This window comes from Mustela putorius, unplaced genomic scaffold, assembly GCF_011764305.1.
Source record: "Mustela putorius furo isolate JIRA1106 unplaced genomic scaffold, ASM1176430v1.1 tig00000129_pilon_pilon_pilon, whole genome shotgun sequence".
NCBI lineage: Eukaryota > Metazoa > Chordata > Mammalia > Carnivora > Mustelidae > Mustela > Mustela putorius.
In genome coordinates this window covers 45261211-45283499 of record NW_025421290.1, presented here as the reverse complement: position 1 = coordinate 45283499, position 22289 = coordinate 45261211, and the positions used below count along the sequence as shown (strand labels likewise).

At 45.4% G+C, this 22289-nt stretch overlaps 1 protein-coding gene across 5 annotated transcripts in view; it reads right to left on the bottom strand.

Annotated features, from left to right (window-relative positions):
- The window catches only part of AK7 (adenylate kinase 7), a 76997-nt gene that overhangs the window by 16133 nt on the left and 38575 nt on the right, over window positions 1-22289 (bottom strand). For 4 of the 5 annotated variants that reach the window (XM_013057414.2, XM_045073423.1, XM_045073430.1 and 1 more), the window contains 7 exons: window positions 16556-16636; window positions 13990-14078; window positions 13181-13271; window positions 12053-12130; window positions 11034-11183; window positions 6911-7039; window positions 5034-5238 (listed from right to left, as the gene is read on the bottom strand). In XM_013057414.2, coding sequence (XP_012912868.1) covers window positions 5034-5238; window positions 6911-7039; window positions 11034-11183; window positions 12053-12130; window positions 13181-13271; window positions 13990-14078; window positions 16556-16636 — 823 coding nt within the window. The remainder of the gene's footprint in view (window positions 1-5033; window positions 5239-6910; window positions 7040-11033; window positions 11184-12052; window positions 12131-13180; window positions 13272-13989; window positions 14079-16555; window positions 16637-22289) is intronic. The other variant, XM_013057415.2, reaches the window with a different exon arrangement.

The following is a 22289-nucleotide window of genomic DNA, read 5'->3' as shown; positions in this document are numbered from 1 at the left end:
AAGTAGGCAGAGAGTTGGGGGGCAGGCTCCCCGCTGAGCAGAGACCCCCCCCCAACCCCGCCATGCCGGACTCGATCCCAGGACCCTGGGATCATGACCTGAGCTGAAGGCAGCAGCTTAACCCACTGAGCCACCCAGGCGCCCCTGCTATTTTTAATCACTGAATTAATGACAATAAAATGATGTCATTGAAACACCTTTTCTTTCTTCTATCATTGACACATGACTCGTTAAGCAGTAACTGATTCAAAACTAATTATGTCTTTCAGAAATTTAAATGTTAGGGCTGAGACAAAAAAAAGAAAAGAAAAGAAAAAAAAAGAAAATCGAAGGTGTTATTTTGCATAATGAAATTCCTCGAAATGATCTGACATTGTTTCTCAGTAAGGAGGTTCACAGTGATGCAAAGAAATAGAGCCAAGTAAAGTGTCGAGGGATTCAGCAAAATTCAAAGACGAGTTTTATCTAAGCAGTCTATTTCTGATTTCCGAAGGTTCTGTTGCTGAGGCAAACGCACATCTATATTCAGAAACCAGGCTTCAGCCCCTCCAGGCATCCCTCCCTTGATTCCAGCCCCCAGCTTTGCCATGCTCTCCGTCTGCTTCAGAGCGGAAGTGTTCAGTATGCGAGAAGGGACCTCTAGCGCAGTTTCTGATAATTACGGCATGTGAGCACACAAAGGGCCAGCCCAGGTGGCTCTCTCTAGAGAACGCTGACCTCCTAGAGATACACCCCGACCCTGGCAGTGTGGAGCTCCTTGGAAGATGACTGTCACTTCTGCTTTAAAATGAATGAACAGAGCCCTCCTGGACAGCCTTCAAAACGACACCTGCTTTTTGTTTTGTTTTGTTTTTTAATTTTAAGTCTATCGCATTCAAGTAATATTTAAAGTGCTAGTATGAGGGGCGCCTGGGTGGCTCAGTAGGTTAAGCGTCTGCCTTTGGCTTAGGCATGATCACAGAGTCCTGGGTTTGAGCCCCATGTCAGGCTCCCTGCTCAGTGGAGAGCTAGCTTCTCCCTCTCCCACTCCCCCTGCTTGTGTTCTCTCTCTCGCTGTGTGTCTGCCAGTAAATAAATAATATGAATCCATATTCCTAATTACTAAAACATGGTTCAAAAATAGGTGCATCCAAGGTTTTAAAATACTCCATGCAGAGCGTAGACACTAAGAAGTTGATAAAGTTACATACATCCCCCCCCCCCCCCCAATTTTTATTTTCATTTCTTTTTTAAGATTTTATGTATTCATTGGAGGGAGAGAGAGAGAGAGAGCACAAGCAGACGGGAGAGGCAGAGGGAGAGGGAGAAGCAGACTCCCCGCTGAGCAGGGAGCCCGATGCGGGGCTCCATCCCCGGACCCTGCGATCATGCCTGAGCCAAAGGCAGACGCTTAACCTACTGAGCCACCCAGGTGCCCCCAATTTTTATTTTCAAACTCACAGAAAAGTTGAAAGACTAGTCCAATGACCCTGGAACCCAACCAACTTGTTTCAATCGTCCCACAATGCTTTCGAAAACCATAAAGTGAGCACGGAGAATCCGTGACCGGTGCATTCGGGTTTAAGCAAGGCCCTATTCCAGCTGCACTGTCAGGACTGGAGTGGAATTCTCAGCACCCCGAGGTGCCCTGCTGCGCTGGGATTGTGAAATTTGTCTCACTGGAATCGTTGGAGTCATTTACAAACAAACTGGATCGTGCAAGGGGAGAATCGAGCTGACCTCTGTGTCCTCACTCGGGCTGTGAAATTTCTAGGTAGGTCTGTGCAGGGAAATCAAAGGTCTTGTTTTGTCCACACACAATCAAGGTCCATGTTCTAGATTCAGGTAAATATGAACAGGAAGGATTTGGGGACAAACCTGAGGGAGAAAACAAAACAAAACAACAAAACAAAACAAAAACAACCTTCCTAAGGTTAAAGGGGACAGAATGAACTATTCAGTCTTGTAGGAAGGCGGTGGGTGGCTGTGGGCCACTTCCTCTGTCCCCTTTCAGGGCCCCTCCAGGCAGAGGCTGCTGACCCAGCGTGGCCTTTCTTGGCATCTGGGGGGAGAACAGAGTCGGCTGCCAAGGACTGGCCCTGGTGGCGTCTGAGCAGCACCGCCACTGTCCTCGGCTCTGCACGGAAATTCCGCTGGGTGTGCTCACCTCCTCGGGGCCGCCAAGAGCCCCGTCGGGACTTCAGACCATCCTGATACACACTCTGGATATGACTTTTGGGTTTTTGCAAAGCCCAATGACATGTCTCTGTCCAATAAATATCGTCCAGGCTTTGTCTCATCCTGTTTGCCTGCATCCTCTGCCCTTGTTGGGGCAGCGCTGTTCACTGCTCCCGGCGCCCTGCTCTGGCTCTAGCCCTCAGGCTTACCAAGCATACACACAGGGCCGTGGACGCCTGTACATTCCTTACAATCCCAGCCCTCTGCCCTCTAACGCGACCTTGCCAGACTTCCTTCCCAGGTGTCCTCATTACACAACGTCTTATCTTGGGGTGTTTCCCTCCCCGAAGCGGTGGCAGCCAGGACCCCATTAGTCTCTCTGAAAGCTGCATACCGGCTCCCAGGTGTCTCCTAGGTGGGGCAGAGGCAGTGTTTTATCTCAAAGTACTACACTGGGTTTTCTACAGTCAGTGGAACATGCTACTCTTGATCTCAGGGTCGGAAGTTTGCGTATCATGTCAGACACAGAGATGACTTTAAAAAAATAAAAATTAAAAAAAAAAAAGAATCACCTGGCTGGTTCAGTCAGTTGAGCATGGGATGCTTGATCTCAGGGTCATGAGTTTAAGCCCTACGTTGGGTATGTAGCCTTCTTAACTAAAATTAATAATAATAATAATAGGGGTACCTGGGTGGCTCAGTTGGTTAAGCATCTGCCTTTGGCTCAGGTCATGGTCCCAGGGTCCTGGTTTGCAACCCTGCACTGGGGTCCCTGCTCAGTGGGGAGCCTGCTTCTCCCTCTGCCTCTGAGCTCACTCGCTCTCTCTCTCAAGTAAATAAATAAAACCTTTAAAAGAAATAATAAATAAATAAATTTTTTTAATTAAAAAAGTTTTATAGGGGCGCCTGGGTGGCTCAGTGGGTTAAGCCGCTGCCTTCGGCTCGGGTCATGATCCCAGGGTCCTGGGATTGAGCCCCATATCGGGCTCTCTGCTCAGCAGGGAGCCTACTTCCCTCTCTCTCTCTGCCTGCCTCTCCATCTACTTGTGATTTCTCTCTGTCAAATAAATAAATAAAATCTTTAAAAAAAAATAAAAATAATAAAAATAAAAAATAAAAATAAATAAATAAATAAATAAGTTTTATAAACGGGTTTTTTGTGTCTCTTCCTTTTCCTCTGGGACATCTCTGGGATTCTAAATGCCACTTCCTCCTGGACCAGCCCATACCGAAGCAGAAACCAAGACACAGCGAATCAGCTACCTGCTTGAAGTGGACATCCGTGGTGGGCATACAAACCTATGTCCGTCCCTAAGAACCAGACTGGAGCGGCGCGGGGCGAGAGGAGGGGGAGAGATACCTTCAGAGGGAGGCATGGAAGGACCAGAACCCATGAAGACGAGTGGCTGGGCAGAGGACCACCTGTAGGGACACAGGGCTGGTGCCCGAAGACCAGAAGTGGGCAGGGCAGTCAAGCGCTGTGCCCCAAGGAATGCAGCGGGCGGTCCTCAGTGGGAGAGTGTGTGAAGGGCAAAAGCAGGAAGGAGCCATCTGTCACCTAGGACCCAGGACGGGCTCATGCCTCTGTCCTTCCCCCTGCTTCCCACATGCCAGCCCTACCCTGGGGGATCAGAAACAGCCACCAGCAAAGAGGAGCGGAGGAGGTAAGGGGAAAGAAGCCAAACGTGCTTGAGAGGGTAGTGAGGGGAGACACTCCAACGGAGCCGAGCCCGGTGGTCACACACTGGCCTAGTCCACAGATGACACCAGTAAAACCAGCTTGATGGAGGATCTCGACTGTCTACTTAAATCAAATGTAAGTTTGATTTAGTTTAGTTTAGTTAGTTTCTGAATAAATGATGCTCATTTCTGCCAAGTAGCAAGATCCCTGGGAAACATCTAAGTTCAAAACACAGCTTGCAATTATTTGATTGGAATGGACTTCTTAAAGAATGAACAAAGAGACGACTGACTTACTATCTAGGAGTTGCATAGGAGAACCAGCCAGAACCTGTTCAAGGGTGGAGAAAGAATGAGTCCAGAGTCTGTGTTTAAAGTGACCCCTCACTCCAGTGAGCCTGTTCAACAAACTGGTTAAAGTTACCAAATGAGTAAGGGTATTTTCCATTTATTTGTATTTGTTCCTGCATGTGTTTATGGCTCCATGTCATCCATCTCTTTTTTCTAGTAAGGACTTAATGGTTTTCTTATTAGTTTGCCTGAGCATTTTATATATTAAGGATATTAAGTCTTCATCATCTTAGTGCTGACTTAGTGGCAAATATCTTTTCCTGGTTTGTCCTTTGCCTTTTAATTAGTGATTTTTGATATAAAATATTTGTATAAATATTTATATTTAAATATATTCATATATATACATATATACATATTTATATATACATATACATTTATATATATTTATAAAATATTTATAAGTACACATTTGGTCTTTTATTATCATTTTTAAAGTTTCTTTTTTTAAGACTTTATTTATTCATTTGACAGACAGCGAGAGAGAGAGAGAGTGAGCACAAGCAGGGGGAGCAGTAGACAGAAGGAGAAGCAGGCTCCCCACTGAGCAGGGAGCCCAATATGGGGCTTGATCTCAGGACCCAGGGATCATGACCTGAGCCAAAGGCAGATGCCACCCGGGTGCCCTTGTCTTTCATTATTATTAACTTAGGTAGTTCTTTCCCATCCTATGATCAGATAGTCACCAAAATATTAATGGTGATTTTTTTCCCCACCGGGATGGATGAGATTATGATTGAAATTTCTTTGTTATATTTTCTGGACTTGAAATAGCAAACAAGTAATCTTTTATAACAAGGACACAAAGCCGGTCAACAAGAGCAGCCCCCGGCCTTGCACACTACCTGCGTTTTGTTCCATGCTTTCGCGGCCTCGCACACTACCTGCGTTTTGCTCCATGCTTTCGCGGCCTCGCACACTACCTGCGTTTTGTTCCATGCTTTCCTTGATGCCATCCAAGAGCTCCTGGGCATCTTCCACATTCTCCTCTTCCTCCTCCTCCCCTTCTTCTTCATCTTCCCCTTCATCCTTAGGTGTGACAATCGCCTCCTACATAGCACAGGGATATTCAAATTGGACGATGCCCCGCATGGATCTGCTACTCACAGATCGTCTGGTGGGTGATCCTGGAAAAGGCTGGTGTCCAAGGAGGGAACACGCTCACCCATGGTCACTGTGGAAGTCGTCAGGACGCGTGTATCTACAGAGATGGCTGAGAGCCTCAAGGTTTTTCTCACTCTATTTTAGGAGAAGAATCCATTTCTGTGTTAACACCAGAACTGCTTAAGAGTCAACCCTTTTCTAGGTGTCAGGCTGTATCTTACTTGAAGGAAACACATTTTGTAGAGATTCAGACTTCTAGTAATCATTTAAGGAAATATACCATAGTCACTACATTTTCAAAGAAATGATAAAAAGCAGTTTGCTGAGGGGAGGGCGGGACGAATAGGCAGAGCACGGCGGAGTTCTAGGGCAGTAAAACTACTCTGTGTGATACTGTGATGGTGAGTATGTGTCATTCTACATTTGTCGAAACCCATAGGATGTGTAACACCAAGAACAAAGTTTAAAGCAAAGAGTGGCCTTTGGGTCTTAATGAAGTATCCGTGTGGATTCACCAGTTGTAACTAATGGAACCATTCTGGCGGGCATGTTGATAACACCGCCGCTTATGCACGCAAAGGGTAGGGGATGTACGGAAAATTTCTGTACCTACCTCTCAGTTTTGCGATGAACCTAAAATGGCTCTAAGAAAATAGTCTTTTTTTTTTTTTCTAAGAAAATAGTTTCTCTTTTGTTAAGAGAAAGTGTGTGTGTGCATACACGGCAGGGAGGGCCAGAAAGAGAGAGAGACAGAGAAACTTAAGCAGGTTCCATGCCCAGTGCAGAACCCAATGAGGGACTTGATGTCACAACCCTGAGATCATGACCTGAGACAAAATCAGGAGTCGGAAGCTTAACCAACAAAGCCATGAAGGCACTCCAGTAGTCTCTTTCTTCCTAAAGCAGTTCATAAATAGTCTGATAATACTCTGAGAAAGACACACTAAGATGTAAAAAAAACTAAAAATAAAATGGGGCTGCCTCGGTGATTTAGTCAGTCAAGCTTCCAACTCTTTTTTTTTTTTTTTAAGATTTTATTTATTTATTTGTAAGAGAGAGAGGAGCGAGAGTGAGCACAGGCAGACAGAGTGACAGGCAGAGGGAGAAGCAGGCTCCCCGCCAAGCAAGGAGCCCGATGCGGGACTCGATCCCAGGACGCTGGGATCATGACCTGAGCTGAAGGCAGCTGCTCAACCAACTGAGCCACCCAGGCGTCCCTCAAGCTTCCAACTCTTGATCTCAGCTCAGGTCTTGATCTCAGGCTGGGGAGTTCAGACCCTGCGTTGGACCCCACGCTGGGCGTGGAGCCTACTTAAAAACAAACAACCCCCCCCAAACCTGAAAATGTGCCAGTAGACAGAGAGAATACAAGATACATGTCTTAGCCACAGCTGGAGACGGACTAGACTTCAAGGGCATCATGAAGGGCGCTACCATCTCACAGAGGAACGTCCTGTGGGAGGCTCTGTTTTCATGACTGGGGCCAACAAGAAACTCCAATGAAAATAACAAATCTCTTTGCAGGATGCCACATAACATTAGCAGCCTCCTTACTACGAGACTAAGGAAAGCACTTTTGAGGTATAAAAATTCCCAGGGAAGCAGTTAGAAATGTTACCAGTCTTGCTATAGCTTCGGAGATGACATCCTTCAGTTTAATGTGATGCAGCTTGTAGTGCTTGGCCAAGGCTTCGGCGATACTGGACTTCCCCACAGCTGGAGGACCCAGAATGCAGATCTTGATTGGCTACAAAAGGAGAACAAGGACTGGCCGGTGAGTTGTGCACACTCGATGGCTTGACAGAGTGTTCTTTACTTCGAGGGGGCCCTTTCCTGAATGTCTCGGGGTCCTGCAGGCTGACTCTTCTGTCAAGCCTCCGGAGTCACTTCCTCCACGGCCGGCCTTTGTGGTCAGGGCCACTTCGTCCTCACAGCGTTGCCCCCCAATCAGGCAGCGGCCCTTCCTGTTCATTCTGCTTAGCAGGTACTTAGTGAGCATCTACTATGTGCATTGACTGACATATGGGGGACACAATGCTCAATGACATGTGCTCTGGACGTACTAGAAGTACTAGAAGTACTAAAATACTAAAAACAAAGTACTGAAAAGAACTAAAGGACAAAGTACTTGAGCATTACAAACTATCATATTACTTTTTTAAAACTTTTTAATTTAAAATTCAATTTTACTAACATACAGTATCCTGAAGAACTAAAGGACTCAAGTACTCAAGCATTACACAAAAGTACTAAAAGTACGAAAAACAAAGTACTTGAGTAGTATACGCTATCATATTACTTTTTAAAGATTTTTTACTTAAAATTCAACATAATTAACATAGAGTGTATTATTAGTTTCTGAGGTAGAGGTCAGTGATTCATCAGTTGTGTATAACACCCAGTGCTCATTACATCCCACGCCCTTCTAATGCCCGTCACCCAGTTACCCCCGCCCCCCACCCACCTCCCCTCCAGAAACCCTCAGTTTGTTTCCTAGAGTTAAGAGTCTTTCACAGTTTTTCTCTCCTTCCAAATTTATCTTATTTTATTTTTCCTTCCCTTTCCCTATGTTCATCTATTTCTTAAATTCCACATATGAGTCGTATTACTCTTACAAAGAAAATAATGACATAGAATTTCTGGTCCAGGGACGCCTGGGTGGCTCAGTTGGTTGGACGACTGCCTTCGGCTCAGGTCAGATCCCGGAGTCCTGGGATCGAGTCCCGCATCGGGCTCCCAGCTCCATGGGGAGTCTGCTTCTCCCTTTGATTTCTCCTCGCTCATACTCTCTCTCACTACCTCTCTCTCAATAAATAAATAAAAATCTTTAAAAAAAAAAAAAAAAAAGAATTTCTGGTCCAGTGTGAGAGGGCTGAGATTATTTTCTCATGAGTATTATTTCTGAACTGACTGGGTCTTTAATCATACTTTACTTTCTAGCACAGTTCATTTATTCTAGTTTTAAAAAATATACTCATTAAAAAAAAAAAAAAAAGAGCTCCATCACTTCTGCCAAAACCTGCTTCAATGCTCCAGAAACTCGGTGACATTTGTAACCAGGGAGTAAATATTTACTTCCAACAGAATTCAAAATATCAGTAGCGGTCATTCCTTTCAAAATGGTCCAAAGAGTTGTGGAACTGAAGCCTCGTATTTCATCAGGCTAATTAATAACAACAATCAGGCTGATGGGAAGACTTTCCATTGGCAGAGTGTCCAAGCTCTTAACGGTTATATAATTTCAGCCACCATTTTGGTTGTGATCATTATTACTACCATTTGACAGACGAGGAGGCCAAGTAAAGGAAGTAAACAGGACACTGCAGGGGTGCTGACTGAGGAGGGTGAGCATAACTGGTCTTATCTGCTGAGGGACACTTTCAGGACGATGGTGATGACCACGATGGCGGGCAGTGGAGGGGCAGGTATCGGAGAAAGCAGCTCAAGCTGAGTCTGGATGGGCAGGGCTGTGCTCCTGGGTGGGCCTGGTGCATTCAGCACAGCCCGAAGGCCAGCTGTCAACTGAGCATGTCCCTTTTGTCCACACACTGATGGCCGATCTATCTCCTGGGATAGGCGTACCTTGGCCAGTGAAAAAGCAGATTGGCAGTTTATTCACTTAATAGTGAGAAGTATGTCTGCCATGGAACTCAGAACTCCAAGTGCACATGTCTGGTACATTTCTCCCTCGGAGCTGACAGACATAAAGGTTGTCGATGAGCATCGTTGGAAGACAAAGAGCTAGATGAACGGACTATTGAGTGCATCTGGTCACGGTAGCTTGATGCATCTGCAGCAGGGACGACCTTGCCTTGCTAAGGGGACCAGACTCATGGAAGCCCTTGGCTTAAGGTTCTGTGTTTTGGGATGTCACTGGCATGGCACCGTCTGCCTTACCCAGGGTAGTTTCCTGGGCTGTGCTTCTACTCTGACCAGCCCCTAGGGATGGAGAGACTGTTCCATTTTTAGAGATGCTCAGGGCACCTGGGTGGCTCAGTCAGTTAAGGGTCTGCCTCCAACTCTGGTCATGATCCCATGATCCTGGGAGCAAGCACAGTGTCCGGTCTCCCTGCTTAGCAAGGAGTCTGCCTCTTGCCTTCCCTCCTGCACTCATGTTCTCCCTGTCTATCTCAAATAAATAAATAAAATCTTTAAAAATATGTATTTTTAGAGACGCTTATTCCCTCTATCACGCTATCATGTTCTGTCCAGTCTTGCTAATCGGGAACCACGGGATCTCTTTAAGGTGTCTTGTACCCTAACTGTGTTGTTTTTTCCATTCGACCCACAGAGGACAACACCAGTCTCACTATTTGAGTTGTGTCTTATCTGTCTCAGGATAAGATGCAAGTACAGCCACCCTGGGTATATTAGATGCTTAAAGGCATCACTGTTTCTTTTGCTGAGAGGCACATCTACTACTTAACTAGGCATGTTTTTCAGGAGAATATGGTTCTTAGGACACAATGATGAGACCACTTTTGCCTGTATGGCGTCTCCCATGCACAGTGGTAGCTCTGGTTAGGATGTCTTGTGTTCCTCATATGGACCGGATAGTTTTCAACACATGTTCTCCTGTATTACTCACAATCCTCTTTGGGATGCTAATCTGCGATAAATCAAGGATCTGGACAAGGGCTACACAGAGCTGACTTTGGGAAGGGAGGTATGGAGACGCAGCAGTTAGGCTGCTCTGGCTTAGTCTGCACCCCAGATAGTTTGAATCTCTGACTAGCTGTGTGACCTTGAAGAAACTGCTTAACCTCTCTGAGCCCAAGTTTCATCATCTATAATGGGGAGTTAAAAGCATGTCTACTTTGAAGAGTTTGATGATTAAGATGACTCCCAAATCTCTGGGCCAACAGGAAGAGATCAAAGTAACAATCAGACTTCTCCTTTCCACCTCCCACTGACGCTCTTCTGTAGGTAAGTAACCAGGGTGAAAACAGGGTTAAAACAGGCAGGGCGGGGCGCCTGGGTGGCTCAGTGGTTTGGGCTGCTGCCTTCAGCTCGGGTCATGATCTCAGGGTCCTGGGATCGAGCCCCGCATCGGGCTCCCTGTTCCGCAGGAAGCCTGCTTCCCTCTCTCTCTCTCTCTCTGCCTGCCTCTCTGCCTACTTGTGATCTCTGTCTGTCAAATAAATAAATAAAATCTTTAAAAAAAAAAAAAAAAAACCAGGCAGGGCAAGATGCACCTGTCATTTTTCCATACGTAGACAGAGCTGGGGTGGTCAGTCTTGAGCTTACTGTCAGGTTCAATTTGTGTCAAGCATAACAGTCGTTATCTGTGTTAACTTTAAAATGTTTAATATTTGATTGACAATTAATTAATTAGTATACACCTAGATTGTTAGACGTGGACAATTGGATTAAAATTTTTAAAAGAACTTGATTTTAGAAGTTGGGACATATAAAAAAGAGAATACTTTCATTAGTGTGATTATACTAAAGTTTTGATTTACTTTGCTTAAATCAGAATTTTTATTTTTATTTATTTTTTTACTTTATTTTATTTTATTTATTTATTTGACAGAGATCACAAGCAGGCAGAGAGGCAGGCAGAGAGAGAGGAGGAAGCAGGCTCCCTGCTGAGCAGAGAGCCCGATGCGGGGCTCGATCCCAGGACCCTGGGATCATGACCTGAGCCGAAGGCAGCGGCTTAACCCACTGAGCCACCCAGGCGCCCCATTAAATCAGAATTTTTAAAACAGGGAGTCGAAACAGTAAATTGTTATAGTTACCAGTAATCCTCTGCTTTGCTTGTACTCTTTGAGGATATTGTTGATATTTTCCACAAATCCTGTTTGGGCAACCCACCGAATGTTAAAATTCTCCTTCACAAAAAGGGCTTCCATTCTCAAATTCACCAGTAAATGGTCAAGACACTCTTGCTAAGAGATAAAGGAATATTAGAGATTTGACTTGACTTTTCTTTCATTCCGACAATTATAACAGACCAAAATCCCCATGATTAAAGAAAAAAAAATTATACAGTCCCCAAAGATGGAAGTCAATCAATGGCGGCGCTCAGTGTTGACAGAGCGCCCCCTGTGGTCTTCCTATGCAAATTCTAAATCTTCCCACCTCTGTGCTGGGGACAGGGAGCATCCTGGCTCTTAGACAAACAGCTCAGAGTAGGAAGATGCCGGAAATCCCAGTGTAAGGTTTCTTTCTTACAAATTGTAATTGTATTGTTTTTTGAATGGTGCAATCCCTTTACTCAAAATCCAAAAGAAAAAGTCGAGAGGAAAGCATTCTCTGTGATCTCCATCACCACCCACTTGGCCCGGCTCCCAAGAGACAACCAGTGATATCTGTCCTTCCATAAACATTCTCAAAGGTAGTGTTTAGATGCAATTTATTCCTAAAAAAAAAACCAAAACAAAATAATAAAATAACTACGTCCTAAAGCAGGTTCAAAGGGCACACTGCTGACTAAAGCTGTGTAGGTTTCTGTTGTGATGGAATCAGAAATCCCAGGTTCCTATCTGTATTACACAAAGAGGCCAAAGAGAAGGACACCCAGTGTCTGTAAAGCATTTACGTATCAAACAGTTTTCAAATGCGTTTCCTGAGCGGGACCCCTGAGCGTTTTTCAGAAAAGAAAACAGAAGCTCTCAGTAAGACAAGGGGAAACTGCTTTAGGGTAAAATGTTTAGCTGTGCAGGAGCAGCAAAGATAAAGCTGGAACCGAGGTATGTGGACTCCAAATCCCTCAAGAACCAATAACATTTAGGAAAAGAATCTCGTATCTACTCACTGTTAAGTCCTTGGTTAGGAAAGCATTTTCTTTGGGTATTTTCTGGATTTTCCCAGGGCCAGTATTTTTACTGATGCACTGTTAGAGAAAATCAGAAACACTATTTGGTTTGCCTGTAAGATTTTAATACAAGATTTCTCAAATGAATGTCAACCTAAGGGAATACTTTTTTTTTTCCCCCTAAACAGAGGGGGAGTGCCCTGAAGGCATGCACTGATTCATCTCTTTTGCAAATATCCAACGTTCACCACTGCAAGCCAGAGACTGCAGACAGCGAGGAGAAAGGGCCCTCCAAGGGCTTTCAGTCAGGGGAGGCAGCCCAGTACACAGATGATTAATTATGCAAACTGCGGCTTGCAGAGGGGATGCTGGGAAAAGAGGCGCCTGACCCATGCAAGAGGTGGGAAGGAGGCAGGGAGGTTTTCTGAGGATTAAATCTGAGCAGAATGTTAAAGATGAGTAGGAGGTGGTCAGGGGAAAGCCACATTCACTGTGCTAGCTGGGCTACAAGGTGGCCAGTGGCCTGGATTGGAGAGACAGCCCCCACAGACCTAGAGTCCCTGCAAGCTGCCAGTTGGTTTGGGGAAATCTGACCCTAAAAGTACTTTGAGGCAAGTATCCAGGACATATTTTAGTAGCCCCCTGTGGGATTCACATGTGTGTCTTGGTCCCACAGTGGCCCCTCCTGCTCCCTTCAGTGCACAGACTGGAGAAAGGCCATCTTGACTGTAAATTTCCCAACATATACACTGCAGATGCCTACAGTGACTTTGGTTTTAAGGATATTCCATTTGGGGAGTCCCCAGTCTTGTTAGCATAGCCGACTCCACAGCTATACTTTAGGGGGTAAAACAGTTTAAAAAATGCAAGCAAGTGTGAGGGGCACCTGGGTGGCTCAGTGGGCTGGGCCACTGCCTTCAACTCAGGTCATGATCTCAAGGTCCTGGGATCAAGTCCCGCATCCGACTCTCTGCTCAGCGGAGAGCCTGCCTCCCCCTCTGCCTACCTCTCTGCCTACTTGTGATCTCTCTCTCTCTCTCTCTCTGTCAAATAAATAAATAAAATCTTAAAAAAAAAAAAAAGAAAAGAAAAAGAAATGCAAGCAAGTATGGAATGGGGCGGCTGTACCTTGACCAAGTCTTCCAGGGTGTGGACAGACTCATCCACAGCAACCAGGTAATGGAGCTTTGGCACGTGGTCTATGATGTTCTGTATCACTCTGCAGCCCACCAGGAAAAACCATCACCAGGGAAGAAAGCAAGAAAGATGGAGTCAAGTAGAGTGAACCAACCACCACCCCCAGGGCCAGGCAGTATCTCACTCCACTTCCAACTCAGGCATGGGTGGTACAGACAAGGAAGCCGGGAAGGTCAAGGAACGTGCCTCAGGCTGAGCCACAGGGAAAGTAGAGATGCCAGGATTCCAAGCCTGATCCATCAGCTCCGGCTTCACCCAGTGCCATGCAAAGAGCCCCTGACCCCCAGCAGGACTTCGGTCCGTGAAGTCTGCTCACCGGGGCAGCTCCTGGAAGTCTCTCAACAGAGCTTTGGGGAGGGGTGTCCACAGAGTCAGACACAGGTCTGGAGAAGCCGTGGCTGTTTTAGGGGAGCTGCGGGGCCGGAAGAGGCAGTGGGGTGGGATGGGAGGGGTACGATTTCCTACCCCGGGTGATTCGTGACTTCCGACATTCAGGACAGATGACTTCTGGGTGAAGACTGCACTATGGGCTTTCCTGGCATTTTCAGATGGTGGACACTAGGCCACCAGATGCCAAAACAGAGATAATGACCAGACCTTGTGCATAGGGTGGTCATGAAGAATGGATACAGTGATGTAAGGGTCTTAGCGCTTGGCAAGTGCTTACTAAGTGTTCACTGAAACACAAATACATTATTCAATTACTTCCAGGGAAGTCCCAGCTCTAGAAAAACACTCACCCTGCTAGATCAAGAACATGAATGGCTGGAATGACATTTGTTCCATCTCCAAACACCGGTATGGCAGGGACCTCACCCAACCAAGCTATCTGAAAGAAAAGCAAAAGTGTATTGCCCCCTGGTTGTATGTAACTATTAGAGCTCAAGCACAGCCATTCAAAAGACCCTTGGACATCTAAAAGACTCAGTGGTCTGATGATGTTATCGCCTAAAGGGATGTTTTGAAAATCAGTTCTGATGAGATTTAGTTGCTGCTCAAATCCTATTAAGAGAAACCATGGAACGTATAACCTAGGCTGAAATACTTTTCAGGATATCTACAGTCTGGTGGGCTATCTTCCGTCATCATCTGTGTGGTGTCTACACAGAAAAGAAATGCTTTCACATGCCTTCCATCCTCTCACATACACACAGAAATGAGAATGAAAGTCTAAAATTGCTCCCATGGGCCAGGGGTCATTATTATCAGTTCAAAGATGAAATGCTTAGTAGATAAACCATTGGAGACTCAGTGACTACTGTGCCTGGATCTGAACCCTGATCTTCAAAGTCCAAACCCTTGTCCTTTCCCCACATTTTAGGTATTTCAGTGAAGAAATAAATAGTCTGAGGCGGCCTGGGTGGCTCAGTTAAGTGGCTGCCTTCTGCTCGGGTCTTGATCTTGGGGTCCTGGGATCAAATCCCCCATCAGGCTCCTTGGTCAGCAGGAAGCGTGTTTCTCTGCCTGCTGTTCCCCCTGCTTGTGCTCTCTCTCTTTCTCACTCTGACAAATGAATAAATAACATCTTTTTTATTTTATTTATTTATTTTTTTAAAAAGATTTTATTTATTTATTTGACAGAGAGAGATCACAAGTAGGCAGAGAGGCAGGCAGAGAGAGAGAGGAGGAAGCAGGCTCCCTGCTGAGCAGAGAGCCCGATGCGGGACTCAATCCCAGGACCCTGAGATCATGACCTGAGCCGAAGGCAGCGGCTTAACCCACTGAGCCACCCAGGCGCCCCCAATGACATCTTTTAAAAAAAAAAAAAAAAGAAAGAAATAGACAGTCTGGATACTGTTGAGCTGTCAGGTACTAGACTATCTTATATCGCTTTTAAAGGTGAAATAGAGGTGGCAGCCGCAGCAGACCACTGGATCTTGTAAGATATTTCAGACTTTTGGAAACCGTTGAAGGGTTCTAAGCAGTGAAGTGGCATCATTACATTTGCTTCTGTTGCCTTGCAAAGGAACGACGGGAAGTAAAAGTCTAAATGCGGAGGTGGAGACCAGGACAGTTGGGCCAACAAGAGATGTCTAGCCTGTGGATGGGGCGGGGGGAGTGTGGTGGGAGAGGAGGAGATACTGAGGAGGTTGGCCCTATAGTACTGGGGGATTTTGTGATGGATGAGAACCAGGGAAGAGTTGGATTCTGGTTTGGTGCAGCTGGGTGGAAGGTCCCATTTTCTGAGATGGGGTCCTGGAGGAACAGAGGGTTGGGGAGAACTGCAGGTAGAATTTGGGTTTGTGAAACTTTCCAAGTGAGGTGCTTGAACAGGCAGCCAGATTCACAGAGCTAGGACTCAGGAGCAAGCCCTGATGGAGAAACTGATGTTTGAGAGTCATTGGGCACCAGTCACGGGAATGGACAGAGCAACCCAGGAGAAGGGTGCAGACAGGGAAGATAAGAAGGGGGCCACCTGGTTGGAGAAGTCAGTTAAGCATCCGACTCTTGGTTTCATCTCATCATCTCAGGGCTGTGAGATCGAGCCCTGTGTTGGGCTCCACACATAGTGCGGAGTCTACTTGAGATTCTCTCTCTCCTTCTCCCTCTACCCCTTCCACTTGTGCACTTGCTCTCTCTCTCAAATAAATAAATAAATTAAATCTTTAAAAAAAAAAAAAAAAGGCAAGAAGGTCTGGGGCAGGAACCTAAGAAAGCCAACAATCAGTGGCCATGTAGCTGAGGAGCAGCTGAGAACAGACAAGGACAAACGGACCTACCCTTCTCCTCTACTTTGGCCACAGTCTTCTATGTGCTGTTCCTTAATCCCAACCTGCAAATTTCTCCCTCAGGTCTTTGCACTTCCAGTTCCTACCACCCTTCCTCCAGAAGGCAAAGTAGCCAACTCCCTGATCACTTTCTGCTCAAGTGTCATATCACGAGAAAGGCCTTTCCTGATCATCACATTCAAGATACCACCTCCCAACCCTACCACTGGTTCTCTTTCTATCTTTCTCTGTTTTGTTGCTTTCTATTCTGTTTGTCAACATCTGAAATACTTTGTGTCCTGGCCAGTTGGGTTCGTATCTCTCACTCTCCTCCATCCCACTGGGATGCAAGTTCCACCAAGGCAAGGACTTTATTATTATGGTATCAGAGTCCCAGAACTGACAACAGTTTCTGGAATATGGTAGGCATCAGTGTCTGTCCCATGGACGAAGGGGGAGCCATCTTTTTCCTCATTGCTCTGAGTGTGGTCATCATAGAGGAAAGGAAAATAGAAAAAGAAAAAATAAAAACTTCAAACTGAATAACCTTACTGTAAAATGCTTTTCTAAAACCCTCATAGTCACTGAAAAGTCATACCTTAAAAAAATAATGTAAGATGCCTCCTTCCACTCCATATTGAAGTCCAGCAGCAACCACGTAAGTTGTGAATTTTTTTGTCTAGTAGATAGAGGAGAGGAAAAAAGCTAAATTTAGTATTACTAATCGTACTGAACCAGATGATTTTAGTGGTTAAAATGAATGAAAGACACTGAATGCTTCTGACCACTACTGAAATTTATCTGGGACTTTTAATTAAATGAAAGCCAAAGATAATTATCTGTGAAGATATAAAAATGGGTCCTTTCGGAATGATCTTTACTTACCCAGGAGGGGAGGTGGACATACACAGGGAGTTTTTTAGTAACAGGCCACAATATAAGGTGTGATATTACGATTCATAATAAGAAATATATATTTGGTCTTCATCTCTATATCTGGCATGAGTTCCCAGAACTATGGGAATGGCCAAGCAGAGTAATAAAGGTGTCTTTTGTTATGTTAATCAGGTGACTTTGCGATCCAACCCAAGATGTGAATGATTGCCCACTCCAGCTTCCCCACCATCTCCAGGGAGGGGTGTGGTGGGGTGGAGAGGACAGCCAATGATTTACTCAAACATTATGAAACCTCCATAAAAATGCAAAAGGAGAAGGTCTGGAGAGCTTCTAGGTTGGTGAACGTGTGGAGAATTTGGGGAGAACAGAAAAGCTCCATGCCTTTTCCCAAACCTGGCCCTGAGCATCTCTTCTATCTGGCTATTCCTGAGTTATATTCTTTTATAATAAATGGGTAATCTAGTAAGTAAAATGTTTCTCTGAATTCTGTAAGCCACTCTTAACAAACTAATCAAATCCAAGGCTTGGAGAGGTAGGAGGGGTTAGGGGACCCTCCAACCTGTAAAGGTTGGTCAGAAACACAGGTGACAGCTTGAGTTTGCCACTGATAAGGGATAGAAGCAGAAAAATGTCTACCTTTAGCCCAGGAGGCTGACCTAGCCTGCATAGTTTTGGTAAGGGTCAAATATGTACTGGTTGCTACATTCTTTTTTTCTTTTCTTTTCTTTTTTTTTTAAGTATGCTCCATGCCCAACAGAGGTCTTGAACTTACAATCCTGAGATCAAGCCTGAGCTAAGAGCTTAACCAGCTGAGCTGCTCAGATGCCCCCTAGTTGTGTTATTTTCTTCAAGGGTCTCATGACTGCCCATGTATTTCACAAATGGTTAATATGAAACTGAATGATAAGCACCAGAGAAATCTTGCAAAGGTAGTTTTACAAGTAGAAATTCAAGAAAACGTTTATGACCTCATACATCCTGCATGCCTCCCAAACCCTGAACACTATGTGGGCAACTACTAGCTTCCTACAGCAAAAGTACAGCTCTTTCTGTCCACAGGTTTTATCCCTGTGCTATTTAAATAAATTTACTAAGTTGTACCATACAAGGTCTCAAGAATTCTATTTTGATGGTTGTGCTCAACAACCACTCAACACAACAGGTGAGGCAAGTGGGGGACAATCTCATAGGACTGAGCCCTAAATCTGTGGGATCTGATGCTACCTCTAGGAAGATAAGTGACAGAATTGAGTTGAAATATAAAACACCTGGCAGGTGCCCAAGAATTACTTGGTGGTGTGGGAAACCCCTCCCAGAGGGCACGAGCACACATGTTAGAATTGGGAACCTTTATCAGGAAAATGAGTCTCTCTTCTGCTCCAGGTAATCCATGGTGGGTTATAAAAACCTAAAAGCTCCTAATTCGAATAGTTAGAAGCGCCAAGTAAAATGTCACTAGTATCCTTCTAGGATGGTAGAATTCTCAAGGACATAAAAGAAAACAGAAGTGAAAACAAGAGTGGTGAAGAGTGGACAGTGTGGGCGCCCTGGGAGGTCGAGGGTTCTCATAATCTAGGTGTGTGCGTTTACAAATCCATGCAGGCAGAGGAGACAAAGCACTAGATTTGGTGAGGTTAGGAGTTGGGCCACAATATGAAAGGTTCATCCACAACAAAAGAGTGAACTAGAAAAGAAGGTGAAAAGGAATTGCTGTCAAACCTAAGCCAAGGTTCCCTGGAGAATTTTAACCTTGGCCCTGTACTTCTCAATGGTTTGTCTTTCACAATCAAATTACCTGCTTAATCCAAGGATTCCAGAACCAAAAATTAACATAAAAAGCATTTTAGGCAGTGAGACTCTTGGGCACTTCAAAAAGGCAGATACAAAGTTCCCTCTACCTGGCTCCCCCCACTCCCACCCCGCCCCCCAGGAATCTCCTCTGTCCTTTAAAGCCCCAGTAAAAAGACAGCAGCTGGGGCAAGGGTGGTGACCTTCTTGTAGCACGTGGGTGCTGGTTTGAGGGCACAGCTTTGACTAGCAAGCCAATTACAAACCGTAAGGCATAGTCTCACTGTGATTCCCATTTTGCACTGACCATAATGACTCCTGGAGGTGTCTGATCCCTGAATATACCTGAGACTTTTATAGCAACACTTTTGGAAGAGATACTTTACACTTTGATATAAAGTGCACTTGGCTCACTTTTCCCTGAGAATTCATTTACCTGAGGTTTTTAGGGGTGATGGATAAAGAAATGGATGTTGACAATTTAAAGGGATGCTATTTCTAAAAATCCATGCCAAATAACAGGTTTACTTTTACAATTGGAGTTCCCGAAATCACAAGAAAATATGCTACTAATACTTGCTAATAGAAACTTTGTACTAAAAGACCTTCCTAAAGATGAGCTCACAAGCCAAAATTATAAAACTGATGAGGGAACCATTCAAGATGAGTGAAATCATACTTGCAAAGCCTTTAGAAAGTAAATTAGTAGAGATTATGAAATAAATATGGTTATAATGATGAAAAATTAAGAAATTGGAAAAAAAGGAAAAGAACAGGATGATCAGGACAGTGATGATGATGACAAAGAAAAGGCAGGTGGTGGTGGATGCGGTGGGGAGAGCCTGGGTAGCTCAGTTGGTTAAGTGTTTGCCTTTGGCTCAGGCCCTGATCCCAGGGTCCTGGGATCGAGTCCCGCATCAGGCTCATTGCTCAGCAGGGAGCCTGCTTCTCCCTCTGCCTGCTGCTCTTCCTTCTTGCGCTCTCTCTCTGACAAATAGATAAACTCTAAAAAAAAAAAAAAGAACAGGCAGGTGGTAGAGCAAGGAACAGAGAACAGGAGAGAAGGGAGCTGACTAAGGTGGAGAGAGGAAGAAAGCGGATCACGCCTTAGCCTCCCTCCCTCCTGCATTCATGTGAGCCTGAATCAGGCTGAGCCGGCAGAAGAGAAGTTGAAGATTTCATGATAGACTCATGACTTTATTTTTATGTTTTTTAAAGATTTTATTTATTTATTTATTTATTTCAACACACAGAGAGAGATAGCAAGAGAGGGAATACAAGCAAGGGGAGTGGGAGAGGAAGAAGCAGATTTCCTGCTCAGCAGGGAGCCCAACACAGGGCTGGATCCCAAGATCCTGGGATCATGACCGGAGCTGAAGTCAGACACTCAACAGACTAAGCCACCCAGGTGCCCCTAGACTCATGACTTTAATATTAAACCTATCTGAGCCTTTGTGAGAGCTAGGAAAGATTTCATTAATACCCAAGAATGGTCTGGAAATCTGCAGAAATGGCTAAGATATTAGCCTGCTCCCAATGTTAAGAAAACAAAATGATTTTATAGTTTCATTCTGACAATGTGTAACACTGTGAAGGGGTTATAGGAATGTGCCTTGAAATGAACAAAGCAAAGATCTAAAGTAATTTCAAGGAGATATGGATACGTTTACTCCATAGTGGGAGATTTTTTTAGTATACCCCTTCTTAGTAATTGACAAATTCAGGAGGCCCCCAAACTAGTAAGAGATGCAAAATAACATTAAGAAACTTGACCTAGGGGCACCTGGGTGGCTGAGTGGGCTAAAGCCTCTGCCTTCGGCTCAGGTCATGATCTCAGGGTCCTGGGATTGAGCCCCACATCAGGCTCTCTGCTCGGCCTCCCCCCACGCTTGCCTCTCTGCCTACTTGTGATCTCTGTCTGTCAAATAAATAAATAAAATCTTTAAAAAAAAAGAAAAAAGAAAGAAAGAAACTTGACCTAAGGAGACATAATGGAAATTGCACACAGGTTTGAAAAACACAGGTTTTTCAAGTCCGTATGAAATTTAAAATAAAAACAACCCTGGCTGTGTACTATGGAGCAAAGCATCTCATCAAAAACTACATAATCGCCACCACCCAGACCACATCCTCTGACTAAAAAGCAATTCAGTGATAAATGGACAAAAAAGGTGACACTGGAGGAGGAGTTAAGATGGCAGAGCAGCAGGGGGTCCCTATGCTTGCCTCACCCCCCAACACAGCTAGATAAATATCAAGTCTTTCTGAACACCCAAGAAATCAATCCGAATGCTGAGAGAACAAACTGCAGAACTAGAGAGAAAAGAAGCCACATTATGGAAGGTAGGAGGTGCAGAGACATGATTCCAGGAAAAAAAGAATCATGAATACTGCAGAAGGGAGGGAGCCCTGATCTTGGAGAGGGGAGAGAGAGAGAGAAACAGAGAGAAAGCATCATGTGGGGGGACTGCCCAAGAGAAACACTTCCGCAAACCACGGATTGGGACAAGTACAGTGGCTGATTACTGCAAGTTTTTACAAGCACTGGAACCAAAGTCTGAAGTTTTAGAAGTCTGCACCAGACTTCTAAAGTCCAGAAGTGGACTTTTAGAAGTCCACTTGCTGGGTGGAACCTGGTGGTCATAGCAGCACTCCTGCGTGGAAGGAGAGAGCGGGCAGTGTCTGAGGATCCCCCGGATTGCACTGGGAGAGGCAGTGCTCCCCTTCTTGGAGTGCATTTCAGAATGAAGTGGTGGCGCTGCCTCTCCAGGGACAAAATGCTGGCAGGCACCAACATGTTGCCTTGTTCATTTGCATAGGAACAGAGACACCTGCTGAGGGCAGTATATCCTGGTGCTGGCTTTTTGTTGTGCTATAAACCTCGAACTGCTGCATGGTTGTGTGACTACTGTTCTGGGACAAACCAGCACTGGCCACAGCATGGGAAAACCCTTCCCCCAGAGATCAGCGCAGGTTCCTGTGTACCAAGGGCCTAAGATATGGAGTTCTGAAACCCAGCTGTGTACCCCAGATAAAACATAGAGGAGTACTGTGCTGCCTGGCAGGCAGACAGCTTGGACACAGACAGGGTGAGGCCAGAGATCTTATGGAAGCCAGGGAAACAAGAGGGGAGAGGATTCTTTTGTGGGGCTTCCTGAATAGTGGTGGGTGCAAACTCCCCTCTCGGAGGAGGAGAGCGAGGGGTGATGCCATTATTCCCACCCCGCCCCCCACCAGCAAGGACAGACATCATTGAGCAGCACAGTGCCCCGCCCCCTTGTGGTGGCTGGAGCTGATTAAGTCAAACACCACCCCCCTGCACCAAGCAGGTACATCTTACTAGGGCAAGTCAACCTGAGAACCAGCGCCGCAGGACCCTTCCTAAGAGGACCAGCACACACCCCTCGCTCACACCAAGTCCACTGATCACAGATTGCTGCAAAGCTCCATCTCTATGGAAAACAGGATCTAGTCTCCTAACAAGCAAACCAAAATACACCTAATTAAAACGTCCACACTGTGGATGAAGTCCAAACATCCCCCACTGCAGGAGAAACTCTGCAGAAGACTGACCTCAGGGAAGGAGCAGTGAAAACACAACAACACAGTGCACACCGTGAGACACTTGCTGAAGCCCCAGGTCCTGG